General features: G+C 40.1%; 1 protein-coding gene across 2 annotated transcripts in view; it reads left to right on the forward strand.

Annotated features, from left to right (window-relative positions):
* The first annotated feature begins 399 nt into the window (after nt 1-399).
* The window catches only part of CTTNBP2NL (CTTNBP2 N-terminal like), a 48,993-nt gene continuing 30,193 nt past the window's right edge, over nt 400-19,199 (forward strand). The window contains exons 1-3 of one of the 2 annotated variants that reach the window (XM_059137708.1): nt 400-549; nt 13,067-13,190; nt 16,082-16,189. In XM_059137708.1, the coding sequence (XP_058993691.1) occupies nt 16,091-16,189 (99 nt within the window). In that variant the 5' untranslated portion in view covers nt 400-549; nt 13,067-13,190; nt 16,082-16,090. The remainder of the gene's footprint in view (nt 550-13,066; nt 13,191-16,081; nt 16,190-19,199) is intronic. The other variant, XM_059137707.1, reaches the window with a different exon arrangement.

Here is a 19,199-nt window from a genome sequence, read left to right on the forward strand (position 1 = left end):
GACAGCAGGAAAGACACGTTACCAGGTTTGCGACAACTAATTCTAAAGCAGACGCCAAAGGGCATTTCATTTATTAACATTTTGGATAGAATGAAACGTGAATGTGCCCAATCAACCTGAGCTCCCAAAGCCCGCCATTCCTAAGCCTCCCAGACTAGGAGGATAAAGCAAGAAACACTCGGCACCGTGCTGCCCAGAAACCGCATAAGGTGGAAAGTTGCAGAAGCCGAGCCGGGAGGGGCGCGAGCCCACCCCGGAGCCCCGGCCGGAGGAGCGCGCTTCCTCCAGGAAGTGACGCGAGCTCAATCCCAGCCCGGCTCTCCCCAAACAAAAGGGATCTTGGGGCCCCGGGAGGAGCCTAAATGACTTTGGAGAAGCCCCTCCTCCAGCAGGCGCGGATTGGTGCCGGTGCTGAGGAAGCGAGGTGGCGATTGGCCCTGGTGAATGCCATTGCGCCCGTCTGGCGGTTGAGGGGCGGGGCCTCAGGAGGCTTGGATGGGAGCGGGTGGCGGAGGCGGCGGGGAGCAGAGACCAGAGCGCCGGGAAAAGGTAGGAGCCGCCAGGGCTGGGGCTCGACGGTGGCTCGGGGGCCGGGTTCTCGAGAGAAAAGCAAGGCTAGGACCACCGGTGTCCTTCCACCGCCGGCCCAACTGCCACTTGCGCCCATCCCCTGAGGGGGCGGGGCCGTCTCCTCCGCCTCCCGGTATTCCCCGAGGAGGCGGCTCCCCATCCTCCGAGGGTCCTCGCAACTACTTATTGTCCCCGGTCAATCCCAGCTCCGTATAAGGGGCTTCCCTCTGACACCCCTCGTTTAAGGGTCCCGCTCGCCCGGCGCCTCAACCTTGGAGAGGGCGCGCAGGTTCTCATTCTCTAGGCTGCCGCCCCCACCCCCATACGGTAGCCCCGGGAACCCAGACATCCCTCCCTACACTTGTCCCTGCTCGCCAGAGTGGGACCAGCGCTAGTTTCACCCGTAAGATAAAAATCAGTATTTTCCAAAAAAGATGGGTGAGGCAGAAATCAAGACCCTATCTAGACAGCCAGCTCCACAGAAGAAGCGGCCTTCCCCCACTTCAGTTCTTCCCATCCCCCACGCTCTGATACTCGGGCTTCCTCTTGAAGCCCCTCGGATCCTCTGTTCCCTTGGGCGGGGGAGGGGTAAGGTGGCGCGGGCCCAGAGCTCACCTGCTTCGGGACTGTTTTAGACTCTGGAGGAACGAGAAATACTAACTCCCCGCTCCCCCTTCACCCTTTGTGCGGTCCCTCTAATCTCTGCTCCTTGAGGGAGGACCCAACTTGTAAGGCTTTTTCAGGTTTGAGTTGCGTTTCATTTTGGCTTTCTACCCTATTTCTGCCTTGGGAACTTGATGAAAAACCATCCTTTTCTGTTTCACAGATAGGTGGGTGTGTTGGTCATCTGCAGAGTTGGCCTTACGTGGGTAGAATGCAGTGTGTATTGTTGGACTGCTAGTGAATAATAGCACGTTTTCAAATAAAACCGTGTAGATAAGTATATAAAGAGCATTAGATTAGGACTGAGTATCTCCCAGTCTAGGGTGGGCTGGTCCGTTGCTCAGGGAGACTGCAGTTAACCTTGAAGGTATAGTTCTGTTGAAACAAAAGGCAGGAAGTGTTTGAAGAAAATTCAGGTTCAGCCATCTAGGTTTATCATTAATCCCCTCTGTGGCCTTTGGTTACTGTGTAGCCCCTTTTTTATGGCGGAGGTTTTTCCTTCCAGAGGAAACTGAAACACACATGATGTTATTGACTGGTTTTGTAACAGTGGTATTACCTGCCAAAATTTAAGGGATGAGAAGTAAGAGCCAGGCTTAAATCTCAGAGATAAGGACAAATAAAAAGCAGGGTCAGCTCCAGCTATTCATGGACCTGTAGCCACCAAGAAGTGTCTCTATATTGTGCTCATAAAGGCTTTGCCAAGTTGACCTTCATTTCAGCAGGTGCAAAATGCTGATGATTTTGGCCTATTGTTAATGATATTGAATCCCCAGTAATCATCAATAGGTAGCACTTCCATGTATTAAAATTTGCCATACTTTTTAACATCGTTTCTTTTGCTTTCAAGTTTATCTTACTACTATTATCTGTAGCCAGGCTTATAGCCGTGAAATGCAAAGAGTTGAAATCATGGTGGGCAGTTGTAATGGCTGTCTCTTACCTTCCTGATTAGACTTTCTGAAGGTAGACTTCCTGAAGTTTATTATTTTTGAATAGTTAGCTTTGAAGTTTTCAGAGCCACTCTTAGTGCTCACAGAGCTGTTCAGTGATTGTTTCCAGACCTCCAATAAAAAAGCACAAAGAAAGAACCGTGTGGTAGGTCTCCCCAGCAAACACAAAACTTACTGTGATAGGAGAGGGTAAGACATGGGGCCCCCAGCAAAAGCAGCAGAAAAAAAACTAAAAGCAGAACAGGAAATCCCAAAAAGATATATCTTATTACATGAGCAGAGAACAGAAAATAAACTGAGGTAAGAGACTAAGAACCAAAGCAGTGATGATTGCCAGAGCCTTAATGAGCAGAGAGGAAAAAGCAAATAATGCTCTCTGATTATTTGGCACAACAAGCAGGACCTGCCTGATACATGTTTGGGTCTTGGAAATCTTTGGTCTGACTTTTTCAACAACTGTTTGGTCATATTAGATGAGGAAAAGCATTGTAATTGCAGAGGATTTTATGTATATATCTACTCTATGTGACTTAATTATAAATTCGTTGAGAGCAGGTAGTAGTAATTCTTTTTTTTTAAGATTTTATTTATGTATTTGCCAGAGAGAGTGAGCACAGGCAGAGTGGCAGGCAGAGGCAGAGGGAGAAGCAGACTCCCTGCTGAGCAAGGAGCCCAATGTGGGAATCGATCCCAGGATGCTGGGATCATGACCTGAGCCAAAGGCAGCCCCTTAACCAACTGAGCCACCCAGGCATCCCAGTAGTAATTCTTTTTTAATCATTGTGTGTTTCCCAGTCTCTGGGACAGGTGTATGTTGAACTTTGTTTGAAGTTGTCACCTTAGGGTAGACTAGAAAGATAAATTGCTGATAGGATATGACACAACTTAGTATAATCCGTTTCTTTTTGCTGTGATTTAACATTATTTTCCCTACCTGATGTCTTAGGAAACTCCAGTATCTTAAGTGACTCTAAAATACTGAATTTCCTATAAGAAAATATCTGCTGTTTATATATACATAATTTTGCTGTAATGAAATCTGAAACAGACTTACTAATGTAATCACTGCTAGTCATTTTGGAATTTTATTTCTCTGAGTCTCTGACCTGAGTGAGGTGAACTTAGGAGAGCACACTAGGAACTGATTGCTGGTTTTTAAGAATGGTTTCCGAGTGTTTGATTTGGACAAGTTACTCATCTACTTTGGGATTTTTTTCAAGTGGATTTTTAGTCGATTTTGTGCTTTTCTGAACTAGCACTAAATACATGAACAGGGACACAAATAGAATTGGGTCTCTGAATGTAATCATGTGGACTGATAGAGTGGGCCCAGTGCACTCGGGTCTATAATGGATTGTCTTGGCAGAATCAGATTTGCAATGCTACCAGTTTATTTGCAGAACAGGATTGGAATTCTTGGCTTTTTTGAGTGTAGGAGACCCATGTTTCGAGGGGTTGCCATTGTACTGGCATCTGGTGGCATGATATGAGAAGCAGAGATTTATTTCTAGAGGAAATATGTCCAGTCTCTGGTGGTTGACCCCAGGAATGACTTGTCAGCCTGTTTCTGAAGGCCCATTTTTTCTTATTTCCTACATGTTTGCTGCTAATAACTAAAAATCACATCTTGTAAGTTGCAGTTCAAAGCATTTCAATGACAAAATGGCTTATTTGTTTTGAAGCTATGGAGTGTGGGAGGTGACAGCAGAAACTCTAAAGGCAAACCTGGGTTCAAATCCCAGCTCTGCTGCTCTTTTACAAAGTGTGCCCCAGGCAAAGGCAGTTTTCTATCTCACCACATCCCATTTTCCTCAGCTATGACATAGAAGTAATTTTTAGAGTTTTATTTTGTTTTGTTTTGTTTTAAGGTTTACATGAACTAATGTATACATAAATCACAGAGCGAGGTCCCTGGCATGTAGGAAGCATACAGTATTGATAGGTATTATTGCTGTCCTTACTAGCACTTTGCATGTGAATTACAGAATTTAGTATTAAATATTCTTTTACTCCTTTGGCATTTTTTTTTTTTAAGATTTTATTTATTTACTTGACAGAGAGAGATCACAAGTAGACAGAGAGGCAGGCAGAGAGAGAGAGAGGGAAGCAGGCTCCCCGCTGAGCAGAGAGCCCGACCCGGGCCTTGATCCCAGGACCCCGAGATCACGACCCGAGCCGAAGGCAGAGGCCCAACCCACTGAGCCACCCAGGCGCCCACTCCTTTGGCATTTTAACAAAAGAAAAGAATCGGTATATGACTTTAGTTATCATTTGGTTGCTTTTAAATATTTTAGTATATAGCTAAGATTCCTAAGTTGAGGAAACAAAGCTTCTATACATCATGATCTCAGACATCTGATACAAGGATACAAGGATTTTTAGGGGAGTATGTATGTCCGCCTCATAGAGTGTGTATTTCATAATTTTGTCATGCAAATTATCTTTCTTGAATTTTTCGGCCTGAGATAAAGAAAGGCAAAGGATTCAACCATCTGGTATCTTCTCTGACTTGTCAGTTGCTACACTCCAAACTTTACCATCTTAAGTACCTCCATCCTCAGTGTCCTATAATTGGTTTTATGGACATGGGGATGACAGTACAGGGTTGCACCTTCTGTTAGATTAAAGGATTTTCAGTGGTAATTTTGATCAAAAGTGGTTTCTGCCTTTTGAAGACAGCTCCCCCAACTGCCCCCAAAGTAAGGAGCGATGATGGGAACAGGTGAGAAGAAACCATAGACAGGAATTAAGAGTGGAGGTGAGGGGAGTTGAGGACAGGGGTGTGTGGGTTGAGGAAAACAGGACTACAAGCAGGCATTGAAGTAAAGAATGCAGTAATATGGTTCCTCCCTGCCAAGTAATTCTAAACTCTGTATTTCAGGTCCAAAGCCAGAGTTTCCCATCTAAGTGTATCCTTTGCTGCTAAATGAAGCCTTTCTGATTTGTGGAGCCACAAAGGATGTTATCCTTAATTGTTACTGAGTTCAATAAAAACTAGAAAAGAAAATAGGAGAGCATAGGATGATGGGGTTTACAGACCAAAAAAACTTCTGATCTTGAGCCTTAAGAGCATCTGCTTGGGTCCTTTGTACACAGCTGCTAGCCAGGGCAAGGCTGAAGAGTGCTGTAGGTATGCCATCCTAGACTGGTGAGAGCCAGGGAAGAAGTACGGCAGGGAGAAGCAAGCAGGGAGGAATTGATTTAACAAGAAGTAAGAACTGTAAGTTACAAAAGAGAAAAGAACAATGGGTAAGTGACTGGTAGGTTACAAGAAAAAGAGAGAAGCACTAACTTTGCTTTGGGGAGGTGTGGGGGAAGGGGTGCCCCATCTCTCAGTTTTTGCCAGCCAGACCTTTCTGTTGTAGCAGGTGGTTCAGGAATAAGGACAGAACAAATCTTAAGTGCTTTAATAGTTGAGGATACAAAAATGATCAGGTCTCATCCCATGTATCAGCTCCTTCCTATTGCCTCTTGTTCTTAAATTGAAGGCACAGGAGGAATTTTCTTAAAGGCTCTACCCCTGAAGACTTCTACACTTCGAAACCTTTAGTCTTCCCTACACTAACTGACTCTTAACACATTTCGTTCTTCTTGGGAGTCTGAGGACTTCTCATTCAGCATGTCTCACATCAGTGACCATTTTCCCCTAAAACCAGTTCCTTTTCTAACATCCCCGTTTCTGTTAATGGCGTCATCATTCTAGTCAATCAGTCTAAAAGTTCAGCCGATCTGCGATAATTTTGCTTCCTGTGTCATGGAATGGAACCAGTACCAAGTTACTGTAAATTCCGCACGAAGTCTCCTGCATCCATCATTTCTCCTCCATCCTGACTGCTGCTATCCTACTTCACACATGTTTGCCTCATACCTGCACTGTTGAAGTTTTTTCATTTTTTTTTATTTTAAAATATTTTATTTATTTATTTGACAGACAGAGATCACAAGTAGGCAGAGAGGCAGGCAGAGAAAGAGAGAGAGAGGGAAGCAGGCTCCCTGCTGAGCAGAGAGCCCGATGTGGGGCTCGATCCCAGGACCCTGAGATCATGACCTGAGCCAAAGGCAGCGGCTTAACCCACTGAGCCACCCAGGCGCCCCGAAGTTTTCTCTTAACTACTTTTTCTGCTTCCAATTTTTCAGTCAAATCAGCTCTTTCCCTTCCTAAAAGTATGCTTCTGTTGTGAAATTTACCTGATGAAAAATGTTTAGTGGCTTCTCATTTCCTAGAAGAGCTAAAGCCCAGTCTTGCTGGCTGTAATTCAGGGCTGTACATTTCTTTCCAACCAGCATACTTTAAAAAACCCCTTTGAACCACACTGCTAGGTGCTAAGTTTAATCAACTTGAGTTTGTCAAGGAGAGAGGTCTTAGAAGACAGATATGAAAACAGAAGAACTGATAAAACAGAAGGTCGTAATTGCTCCTGGGTTATAAATATAGATACATATCCACTATGCATTTAACATAATGTAAAAAATAGCCATGTTATTTTTAGAAAATCAATTTCTCAAGCATTAAGTTAAAATTGTGACTCGAAAAAGAAAATTGTGACTTGATTAAAAGCTGTAAAAAATTCTGTGGAAATGAAGTCATGCTTTTCACCTGTGTCCTAAAGTCACAAAAAGCTAGTATAGGCAAAAGGATGTCCTTTTCTTTTCCCAAGTATGGAGATAACCATTGGCCTGAACAAATGCTGTGCATATTCCTGAGCTGTGACCTTCAAACTTGTTTTGATTTCTAGATTAGACACATGACTAATAGAAAATGGCAACTCATAGGAAAAGTAAAACTTCATTATCTTTGCTAATGAAGCCACGTATGTGCTCCAGGGATGAGAACTGACCAGCCACTCATTTTAACTGGTCTATATCCTGTTAAAGTAGTTGGTATTAGCCCATTTTATAAATGAAGAACTGAAAACTCAGAGGTTAAGTGAATAGAGGAATGATGAAGTAGCAGAGCCAGGATGCAAACCTAGGTCTGTCCTACTCCAAAGCCCACACAGCTTTTTGCGGCAACATACCACCTCTCAAGAGCATTACTGTCCCTGAGGAACCTTGGAGCAAAAATAATTGCTAGGTCCATCGTCGGTAATTTTCAGCTGGTAGCAAATTGTTAAACTTTTATTTTTTAAATCCATGATTTGATTTAGAATACAACAATTAAGGGGTGCCTAGGTGGCTCCATCGGTTATTAAACTTCCGACTCTTGATTTCAGCTCAGGTCATGATCTCAGGGTTCTGAGATCTAACCTAGAGTTGGGCCCCACATTGATTCTCTCTCTCCCTCTCCCTGCCCCGTCCTGCCTCCCCCTACTTCTGTGTAGTCATGCTTGCTCTCACGCTCTCTCTAAAAAAAAAAAAAAAAAATTCATTTAAAAAGGAAGACAAAATTTAAAAGGTAAAACACACACAGTTATAATATTTATTGTGGAGTTTTTTGCAGTTCTAGGAGAGTCAGGTTATGAGCATAGCTACAATACAGATACCTTGACTGTTTTATGGCTTGTGTGTATGTTCTGTTTCTTCCCGGTTTGGAATCCTGATGGAGTCAACAACTTCCTTCTACATTGACATTTGAAGGGTTTTTGTATTTCAGGCTGTTCCTAGAATTATGGCCCATGAATCATTTTACTGGAAAGAAAATCAATCTATATGTTATTTTTTTTCTTTGTTGTAGTATTTTACAACTCATGGTGGCATTATTTCAGATATACAGAAGTTTAGGGGAATGATAGACAGATAGATGATACAGGCATATATGTCAATGAATCTTGTTATAATTTCATTTAAGCTAAATAAAGTCAACCAGCATATACTTAATGGTTCATACTTCTGGTATTTTTCTAATGCTAAAAGACATTTTTAATGAAAAATATTAATGTAAAATCTATTATTCATTTTCATTAACACACATTCCAGTAGCTTAACTAATGTAGTTCTTCTGGTTTGGTCTTGTCTCAGATGAGAATACTTGAAAGGGTGTAAACAGATATCCAGGTAGACAGACCTGTTTTTAATAGTGTTGTGCTAAATGTCCTCATTTTGGGGGAGAGATGTTTGAATATTTGTTTATGGGCATGAGGCCACTTCCTTGTTTTCCTCAATACTCCTATAAATCTTATTGGCAACAAATAAGAGAAACTATGAGAGAAACAGACATATACACATACACACATAGAGAAGGAGATGGATATTCACACACAGAAAGAGATATACCAGAGATGCAGGAGTCTTCAAACAGAGTGAAACAAAACAAAAATCTCATATCCATCATGGTGTCCCAGAAAGTGGATTAGACTGGATCTATAGAAGACATAGGTGTTAGAACTAGTTTACTATTTAACTGTAATCTTCGGGAATTCACTGAACAACCCTGGTCTCAGTTTTCATCTGTAAAATGAAGAGTGCCAAATGAGATTATTGCTGAGGTCCCTTCCAGATTTGTGGATCACGTTGTAGAGAGGTTTTTCTACCGTACAGTTCATAAAACTGGTAAAATGAGAAGATCAGATGTGAACGATGGTTACCAAGTCGCAGTGGTTGTTAAGGAAACCACTGGAATCAAATTACTTAGGCTCAAATCCCATTTCTGCTGCATACTGTATCAGAAACTTCGAGCAAGTTATTTAGCCTCTGTAACTGACTTTTCTAGTCTGTAAGATGTGATGGTGGTTGTAGCATCTGTCATCTAAGGTTGTTGTGGGGATTGAATTAATTCTTGGCAGGTACTTGGAACACTGCCTGGAACACATTAATGTTTATCTTTTTTGTTTTGTTTTTATTTAGCTCGATAAATGTCTTTTTTGTTTTAACTATTCCTGCTTGAATTCTTCTTAGAAAACTCTGCTGTACAACTCTGAGGTGGTGGTGATTAATGTTGATAGGCTCAGTTATATCATTATTCATTTCTGCACTAAGCATAAATCCAGAAAATTTGGCATCCTAGAATCTGCTGTGAATAGAGTATGTTTGAATAGAGTACTAAAAGTATTTTAAATGTCGATGTTAATTAGCTTCATTACAGAACTGGTTTCTTGAGGCCTACTTCAAAGTCTGTATTGACTATCGATAAACAAGCATCTCAATCCTTTAGCACTGTTGCAATTTTTTTCTAAGTGTATTATTCATATTACATTTCAGAGTCGTGAAATTTATAATCTTCAAAACTGTTTTGAGACCATTTTGTTTTATATAATACTATCTATAGTGTGGCTTGAAAAAACAAACTGATAGCAATAAGACAAAGCAAGGCATTCTGAGAAGTGTTACAGCACTCTGCTGGTAATGGGAAGGCTCAGATCTAGTTGCTCTAAGAGTCTGTAAAGTAGTAAATGGTTAACATGTTGTATTCATTTGCTTAGACTGCCATAACAAGGCAGACCGGATGGCTTAAACAACAGAAATTTATTTTCTCAAAATCCTGTAGGCTAGAAATTGGAAATGTGTCAGCAAGATTGGTTTCTTCTGAGGCTTCTCTCTTTGACTCCTAGATGACCCTCTTCCCCCTGTGTCTTCACATGGTCTTTCCCTGTCCCTTGTTTGTATCCAGGTTTCCCCTCTTATAAGGCTACCAGCTATAGTAGATTAGGGCCTACCCTAATAACCACATTTTAACTTAATTCCCTCTTTAAAGACCCTGTCTCCAAATGCATTATATTCTGAGGTGTTGGGGATCAAGACTTGAATATCTGAATGGGGGCAGGCATCCAGTTTAGCCCAAACAGGTTTTTGTTGTTGTTGTTGTTGTTTTTTCCTGAGAGAGAGTGAGCAAGGGGTGGGAGCTGAGGGAAAGGGAGAATCTTAAACAGGCTCACACTCAGCGTGGAGCCCAATGCAGGGCTTGATTCCACAACCCTGAGATCATGAGTTGCACAGAAATCAAGAGTTGGAACTTAACTGACTGAACCACCAGACACCCCTAGTCCAAACATTTATTATAACACATAGACACATAAGGATCCAAATAGTCCAGTAATATATTTTATCTTCAACTGAAAGATTGATTTGTCATTTGTAATAAAGCTTATATTGCTTAGTATTGTAGAATTCAATAAAATGATATTTGTTTTTATACCTTGGTTTTAGAACCTTTGTAAATAATAATAGCAAAAACAACTCTCTTTAGTAAACGTACAAAAGATCTGCTTTCTTGGTCAGAAAATTATTTTCTGGTAGTATTTTGACATGTTTGTCTTCCCTAGACTAATCCTAAAATGCCAAAAGTGGAATGAGAAATATAGTTTGGAATGTTGCCACTCTCTTACCCCAAATGTGTAAATAACCCTTCCAAAAAACTAGAAGTGCCAGAGGGTGGGGAAACAAATATTTTTGAGATAGTCAAGGTAATGTGTCAACACCTTCCACCAGATAGTAGGTTGCTTTGGATACATTTTTAAAAATAGCAGTGCATTTTTGTCCATATTTAGATTTAGTATTTATAAATGTGACATGTTTATTTTATTTTTTAAGTTTCATATATTCTGGGTTTTTAAAGAAGTGCATTATCTAGTGGAAAGCTCTCAAAAACACCCATTTTGTATGTCAGTGTTGACTCTGAATTTTAAGAATTAATTGGCCTCCTATATGTTGCCTTAGCTGATATGTATGTGAAAATCCTCACATAGTTGGAACAAATTTGCTTTCTGTCTTATTGCTAATACTAAAAACTTACTAAATGGCCTGAATCCCAGTCAGTTGCAGCCCAAGTATGTTTTTTTAAATCTGATGTCTCAGTATATATTAAAGAAGTGATTTTTATGCAGTTTGCAAGTGTGATTTTCTGGGCAAAACAACTGATTTGTTTTTTATACTAGCCAAGTTGACTTAAAAAAGAAAAAAAAAAAACAAAAACCCAGATCTGTGTAGATTTTTTTAAGGTGTTTCTATTTCCAGAAGTACCTAAGACTTACCAAAAATGTGCTTTCCCCCTTTCATGCCCCATACTACCCACTATTTAGAAATCAAGCCTACTGTTCCACATAAAGACATACACACACCCAGATACTTGATATACAAACACATTTGTACTCCACCCTGCCCTGCCCTCCTGCTTACATAGCTATAGAAACCTAGGGTGTTTCTTTTTCTGCCAACCAGTGTCCCTGTGGTTAAAAAAAGGCAGCAACTCCTGCTCTCCTGTAGAATTCAGATTTCTAGAGCAAAACCTGGGGCTTCGTCAAGAATGAAAAGGAGCAACCAGAACCAGAACGAATGGAGCTTGGGTATTATCCAGAGAAGGGAAAATGAATAGAACCCGAGCCACAGCAACATACCTCCATGGCAAAATCAGCACTGCCACTGAGGAGGATCAAGGAGGGGTGAGGGCACCCTTCTTGGTAGCCTCCACTCTTGTGACTGTTGGCACATAAAAGCTTGTGTCGAAGACTCACACACTCCTGGCTTGATGGAAAGTAGCCTGTGAATAGACCAAATGGTGCGCTGGGCAAACTGATGTTTAAAATTTTTTATTGATAACCTAAAAATAAGTTTCATACCTATCCCATAAATAGGTTTACTTTTCCCCAGGTAGCAAAATATGTATAATTTGTATATATTTTTTAAGATTTTATTTATTTGACACAAAGAAAGAGAGATCACAATTAGGCAGAGAGGCAGGCAGAGAGGAAGGGAAGCAGGCTTCTTCCCTGCTAAGCAGAGAGCCCAATGTGGGGCTCAATCCCAGGACCCTGAGATCATAACCTGAGCTGAAGGCAGAGGCTTAACCCACTGAGCCACCCAGGCACCCTGTCTCTTTTCTTATATACATTTATTTTTTAATTGAGAAAGCTATATAGCTTACTATAGCTACAGTTAGCTGTGCCACAGTGTATGATAATGTATTCAGACAACTTGTCTACGAGTGGTTTTTATTTCAGATTTATAGACTGAGGCATGCCTTGTACAGGCATGCCTCTAAACTGTAAGGAAAGTTGTGTCTTGGAGACTTTCAAATGGAAGGAATGAACTGAGCATCTGGTTGAAATGATCTTGTCTTTCAGAGTTACTTAATGGATCATGACAGTGACAAGTAACAGCTCATTCAGAAAGCAAGTAGAGAATGAGTCTGTAGACTATGACACGCCAAAAATCTGGCACTCTTATTTCTGACAATTAATATGGAATTAGCAACAGCCTTTTTCCAAATATCTTGGGCCACATCATTTATATATTAGACAAGAACGGGAGTCAAGTTTAAGAGTTGGTGCTTTAAAGTACAGGACAAAAGTTGTGTTTCCTCATAAAATTTAAAGTCAGTCATTTTTTTAAAAGTTTGCAGGGTCTGATATACTGTTAGGAAAATATAAACGCAGAATTTGCATATAATTCAACACTTAGTATTTGGGGGAAAATGGGGAAAAGTAGGAGCTAGGATGAGGAATTAGCCTTACAGACAAAGTCCAGATGGTGACAGGTTGATTTGTCTGTGCATTGCCTGGCAGAAGGTGAGGGTATAAAGGTGTACCTTACAAAATTTAGCAGTTCAAAAAGTTCGGTTGTAATTATGTAATTTTTCCATCCAAGTGTATTGTGCATCAGTCATGGTGATTTAAGCAAATAGGCTTTTGTCAATTCAGGGAGACAAAGTCATTTCTCTTCTAGGACATTCATAAGTTAGTCCTTGAAATGGCAGTGCACATCTTAAAGTAAAAAAGGTTTTGAAAGCCCTCACCTTCCCTAACTATAATTGCAAAAAGGAAGTCAGATGCATGGTATTTTTATTTTATTACTCAGCTTCGACTTGAAAAAGTGGCTGTTTTCTTTCTTGTCTGTATCAACCCACACCTGTCAGGCCTTATCAGTTGTAATCATAGCTGATATTCATAGGGTTTATCCAATCATTTATGGTATAGTAACATAGAAATAAATTTCTTATTATTTTGTAGCATCGGACACTCTTCCACCATGCTGATGGCATTTTAAATATATTTGCCAATTTTCCCAAAGTTTAACTGAAGAAGACCTTAAGAATTTATCCTTGAGGCAGAAAGTGTGACTGCCACTTATCAGGTCAGTATCATCCCCACCCCCCACCTTTACCCCCACTCCCAGAAATATCACTATTCCCCTAATACATGATGTGGTTTTATGGTCTTTCATTTATATTAAATTTATTGCAAATTTAAGATTGGATTCAAATATAAAGAACAGCAAAGAACTGCTGAATTTTAGTATTTCCAAAGAAAAGTTATAAGAGTATGTGAAAACAGACCTATTGGTTTTTCAGTTACAGAGCTGTGACCCTTTTTTTCCTCCTGTGTCATATTTGTATTGTATTTACCTTATGTAGACACTCAGCTGGACGAGTGGGTACATATTAGCAGATTGTTCCAGATACTAAGATTTGTATGGTGAAGCAATTTACAAATGCAGATAACAAGATTATAGTGCTTTATGCCATTGACAACGATTGGAATTTTTTCTTGCCTAGGCTGAATAGTTAAGTGACTCTGAAGATTGTTTCAATTTTCCTGTTTTATGAGGACGTATATTTATCACAACAGATCCAAGACTTTGATTTAGGTACTGTCTGTTTTAGTTTATTGTATATTCACTTTATTTTTATTTCATTGGATTCTCTAACAATTAGTTCTGGATTTTTACCCATGAAAGTTTGGAATGGAAACCAGAAGGACTTTAGAGATGATCTAGTCTTTCTGATTTTACCTGTGAGGAAACTCCGAGCCAGAGCAACTGGGTAACTTTTGTCCCCACGCCCATAGAGCTACTCAGTGGCAGAGCCAGACTGAAATTCTGCACACCTCGCTCCCGGTCTGTTAAGCTTTCCTCACCGGGCACTGCTTCCTTCAGCCCCAGTTTTAGATCTCTAAATAAGAGTTTTGAAGGACTACAAAGATACTGAAGGAAAAAAAGGAGAATATGTGTGAACAGTGCCATTATTATTTTGGTGTTTCTGCATCCTGTTCATTTCCTCAGGGTAGCTGGTGTTTACAGAGTACTTTTCCAAGTGCCTATTATTCTGCTTAATATCTTGGGAGGGAAGGGCATGGGCATAAAATGACAGGATTTTTCCTGTGCTTTTTAATCTCTGCGAGATTGAACCATGAAACCATCAGGAAGAGGGGGAAGGGTTTCATCCACGAAACCAGTGTGACTCAACTGGTGGCTTAAATTCCTCACTGTTCTTCACTCCAGGATGCTATCACCCCTCTCCACTTGTGTTTCCAAACCACAAAAGGGCAGCTTGAAGGTATTTCTGAGGTCATTGATCTTGGCTGCCCCCAATTTTGATAATGCCTTTCTTAGAATTCTTGTGGAAAATGAGAGAGGATACTAGTTATTAATAATTAGACCATTGTTCAGCTTGTATTGGGAATTTGGCGAGATGTTTTACATTTATTAACCCAGTCTTCACAGCAACCCTATGAGTTTGATATCATCATCCCCCTTTCACAGATAAGAAAACCGAGAATCAGAAAACTTGCCCCAAATCACACAGCTAAGGTTATACAGACCTGGCATCTATCTGACTGCAAAGCCAGACACTCTTTCCAGCATCCTATCTTAAATTAAGTGTGTGGCATTATTAGGTTTATGTGCTTTATTAGGTTTTTTTAGTTATTTTTAAAATACCTGATGTGAGAGGTCTTCTCTAATCTCAAAGTGAGGACCACTTAACCAGCTGCTAAAACTCAGTAGTTAGAAAGTTAGCAGTTAAAACTGAAGTTAGATGGAACATATTTTGCCACGTGGCAAAAGATTCGTACGGCATGTCTTGGAACACAATCTAACAACAGTGAAATAGGCCTTCCCTACATGCTCTCCCTCACTGAGAGGCGGTAGCTCTGGAAGGAATCAATGACTCTTTTGTCTGCCTCCTAAAATTTCATGTGCTCTTAAGAGTTGGGAATTACTGGAGGGTGTGTGAACTAGTCATGCTGTAATTCACTTTAAAGGAAACTATATGAGAGTGACAATTTGGAAGTAAAAAGAGGGAAAAGGAAAGTAGTATTTGCTCAGCCTCGGAAGTTACAAAATGTATCTCACCATACCCAATGGTCAGAAGACCCTTGGAAAATTGTGTAGCAGTCTAACTTCTGTCTCTTTGTGATTTTTGAGAAATTAATCTTGTAGAAAGGATTGAGTCTGTGCTATGCAGTTTGCCATTTAACATATTTCAGAAGATATAAGACTTCTTGGAAACGCGAACTTGCTGAGTCCGATAAATTCAGTTTGTAGTAATCTGTCCAGTTAAGATGTTTAATAAGGAGGGTATATTTTAAGAAATTATTTGTAAGTATATTTGTATGATGGCTACATTGAAGTCTTATTTTACTATATGAAATATAGTAAATACCATGGTAGGTGTTTTTCCTTTTAGACTCTATTTCAGAGAGAACACCTATCACATGAAAGCAGATGGTTTGAAAAGAATTGTCTCCCATACTGCCACCAGCCATTGTCTTTGCCCAAGTTTTGTTTCATCCAACTTCAGAGAGATGCCAGAATGTTTTATAAAGAGTTTAGGAATTTGGTTCTCTAAAACTGGGAAGTCTTTCATGATCTCATGATTTTCTGGTGAAATAGTGTTCATGGTAACAGAATTTTACCTGTGCTTCTAGTAACAAAACTCATGACTAATTCTTTCTGAGACCTCCCAGGATGTTCATAAATATGCCTGGAGGAAAAATGATGAAAAATTGATCTTTCTGAATAGTGATGAAATCCGTAATTAAGGTGAATTTTATTTTCCCTTACTGCTCAGTTTATGATTAATATCAGAGGCTCTTATTTTTTCTACTTAATTGTACTGTTTGCCATCTTAAACCATTTTTTACAGTAATTGTTCTTTTCTTGTCTGGCTCACTTTATTTTTTTCTTTAGTAATATCAAACCCACTCTGTCTTCTGGAGATTGTCTGATCATTGTCTTTGTTTTAGGCTTTCAGGATGAATCTGGAAAAACTCAGCAAGCCTGAACTCCTAACACTATTCAGTATTCTTGAAGGAGAGCTTGAAGCAAGGGACCTCGTGATAGAGGCTTTAAAGGTGTGTTAAACCAAAAAAAAAAATTGCATTAATATTTATTTCATGTGTGTTCATATGAAGCTCCATTGTTGAAGGTTTTTTTTAAAGATTTTGTTTATTTATTTTATTTATTATCACAAGTAGGCAGAAAAGCAGGCAAGGTGATGGGCAGGGGTTGGAGGGAAGCAGGCTCCCCAGTGAGCAGAGAGCCCGATGCATCCCAGGACCCTGAGACCCAAGACCTGAGCCGAAGGCAGAGGCTTAACCCACTGAGCTCCCCAGAGACCCCATGAATATTTTTTTTTGCAGCAACAAAGATAATTTTCTAGATAATTTCAAGTAGGCTTAGAGAATCAGTGATTTCCTAAGTAGCAACAATAACCACTTAAAAGAGTTCATACAAAAAGCCTTTTTCCCTTCCTGCACTGATACAGAGTAAATGTGTTCGTTTGGTCATATCTGGGTAGTCTTTTCTTGGATTACTCTAAAATTATAATTGTGATAAAATTAAATCTAAACCTATTATTTCTATGTGCTCTTAAAGTGACATGCTAATGTGTTTTTCAAGAATGACTGAAAAAGACTCACATTTCTGTTTAATGAGTATGCCTCAGGGTAGTTTATCACTGAAAACTATTGGGTTTTTTGTTTTGTTTTCCCTGGTAGCTTTGTGATATGTGATAAGTAATTTCCAGTGGTTTCGTTCTCCAGAGTGCATGAGACAGTTCCCTTCTGATATGTGGGGGGTGGAGGTGAGGATGGAGTCTGTTTTCTGTTCTTCCTTTCCCTGCTTGTTTCAGTATTGGGTTTGCGTGGCTCCCTGGGGATCACATGTTTATGGCTTTGACACATGCCTAGTCATATATGTTAAAGTTCATTGCCTACGTCTTTGCCTTCCATACTGCTAATTAGAACTGTATGACTTTGGTCACATCATTCAATCTGTCTGGAGCACAGCTTCCTTCTCTGTAATAAGAATAAATGATTAATAACTAGTATTTGTGTAATATTGCAATTTGCCAGGCATTGCAGATCCTGCAACAGCTTGGGAGCCATTTTTTACCCTTTATGTAGATTCTTTCAGTGCATACCATGTTCCCCATATCCGAGGAACAGTCAGTGGTCGCTAATATTATGAATGGATGACTCTAGTGTGCCCTCAGCAGTGCCTGGTTTTTCTAATGACTCCCCTGCCAATGTACATTGCATATAAATGTTCACTCTGGCTGGTGATTCATTTCTGCCACTTCCACAGGCCTCCCCCTTTTGTCACTATTAGTGAATTTTCTTCCTTTCCCTGTATATCCCTGGAAACTATTCTGTTTCTCATAACCCCATCCCATTGTTACCAGTAGTTGTAAACTGATTAAACCCAGGACACCCTCCCATTTTGTATTTTTTTGCTCAATGAAGAGAAGAGAGAAAAGGATTGGGGGAAGTGTGAGCTCATTCCTAATTCTCACTCGTGTTGCCTGTTGTTTTCTCATTTCTTCTCTTGGTTCTCATCTGAGAACCTGGCTCTCCTGCCCGTAGGTGTTACCAGCTTAGAACCCGAAGAGTTCTCTGCCTAAGCTGCACTGGGAAGTGCTTGGCTCATACCAGTGACTCCCTGTAAAACCCAGAAAGCATTTTCTAGGAGCAATATTATTATAAATAGCAATCAGATTTTAGAAAACTCCAGTAGTTTGGCAACATGTGTTATAGACACTCAGCTGAAGATCTACCCCTGTTGGCACTGGGGCTCCGGGAGGCGGTTCCCCATATAAATATTACAGTTGACTTTTACAAAAACTTGTGGGCCTCAACCCCTTCACAATTGTGGTGGGATGGTGGAAGGATGGCTGCCTCGAATAGAAAAACCAGGCCAACCTTATTTTCTCTTTGCTTTTCAGCCTTAGAAACCAAAAGTGTCTATTTTGCTAATCACTGTATCCTCTGCACCCAGCGTAGGGCTTACAGACAGACAGTAAAGACTTGTCAAACAGATGAAATGATCGTGCCATTGTGATGCGTTGCTTTAAAAGACTGCAAGAGGGGCCCTGGGTGGCTCAGTGGCTTCAGCCTCTACCCTTGGCTCAGGTTATGATCTCAGGGTCCTGGGATTGAGCCCTGAATCAGACTCTCTGCTCAGCAGGGAGCCTGCTTCCCTCTCCCTCTCTGCCTATCTCTCTGCCTACTTGTGATCTCTCTCTATCTCTCTCTTTCTGTCAAATAAATAAAATATTCAAAAATAAATAAATAAATAAAAGACTGCCATAAGATTTCAGAGTGGATGTTGTGAATTATTAAATTTTACAGCTTGTTCTTATGTGGCTGAACATACTGCCTTCTGGTTTTAATGTTAACAGATGCGTAGGTGCTTGTTGCACATGTTTTCCTAAAATACATTTTTTCTGCGCGAATCCAATTTTAGTTACTTTAGGCAGCTTCTGACAAGTTGAAAGAGTAGCTTGAGAAGCAGGAGCTATAATTAAGGGAACATTTGGATATAAGATACCATTCAGAATGGGGCACAAGTGTTGTGTTTAGTCTGCATAGGGCTTGGAGGTGATAAAGTTATCTTCTGAAGCTTAAGCTAGATGCAGTCTAGGTTGAAATGAATAGCTTCACCAGAAGTGAGACGTCTTTAAACAGTCTATTGTTAGATAAAATCAGTAGCAGCTGGGGTCAAAACTGTTTCAATCCTTTTGAGAAAAGCAACTGCCATACCAGATTGTTAAATTTAAAATGAAATCTGTTTGTAGTTGTTTGTTTGTTTGTTTGGGCTTCTATAATATATAAAGATTTTACTGTTACTATTTCTATAATTCTTGCTTAGCAACAAGCACCTGTTGGGCTTCTCAGACTAATATGGCAGCTTACTAATTTTCTTACATTTAGTATTCTTTCTTAATTCATGTTTCGTGGGTTGAAAAGGTTTTGAAATAGATTGGTTTTTTTCTTTCTGTTTAAGTAAAAAAGCTTATCTTTTTTTTCTCTTTACCTTCAGAATAGATTTTTTTCCTGGGCATAAAATCTATTCTTCAACCTT

The sequence above is a fragment of the Mustela lutreola genome, chromosome 10 (genome assembly GCF_030435805.1).
Source record: "Mustela lutreola isolate mMusLut2 chromosome 10, mMusLut2.pri, whole genome shotgun sequence".
Taxonomy (NCBI): domain Eukaryota; kingdom Metazoa; phylum Chordata; class Mammalia; order Carnivora; family Mustelidae; genus Mustela; species Mustela lutreola.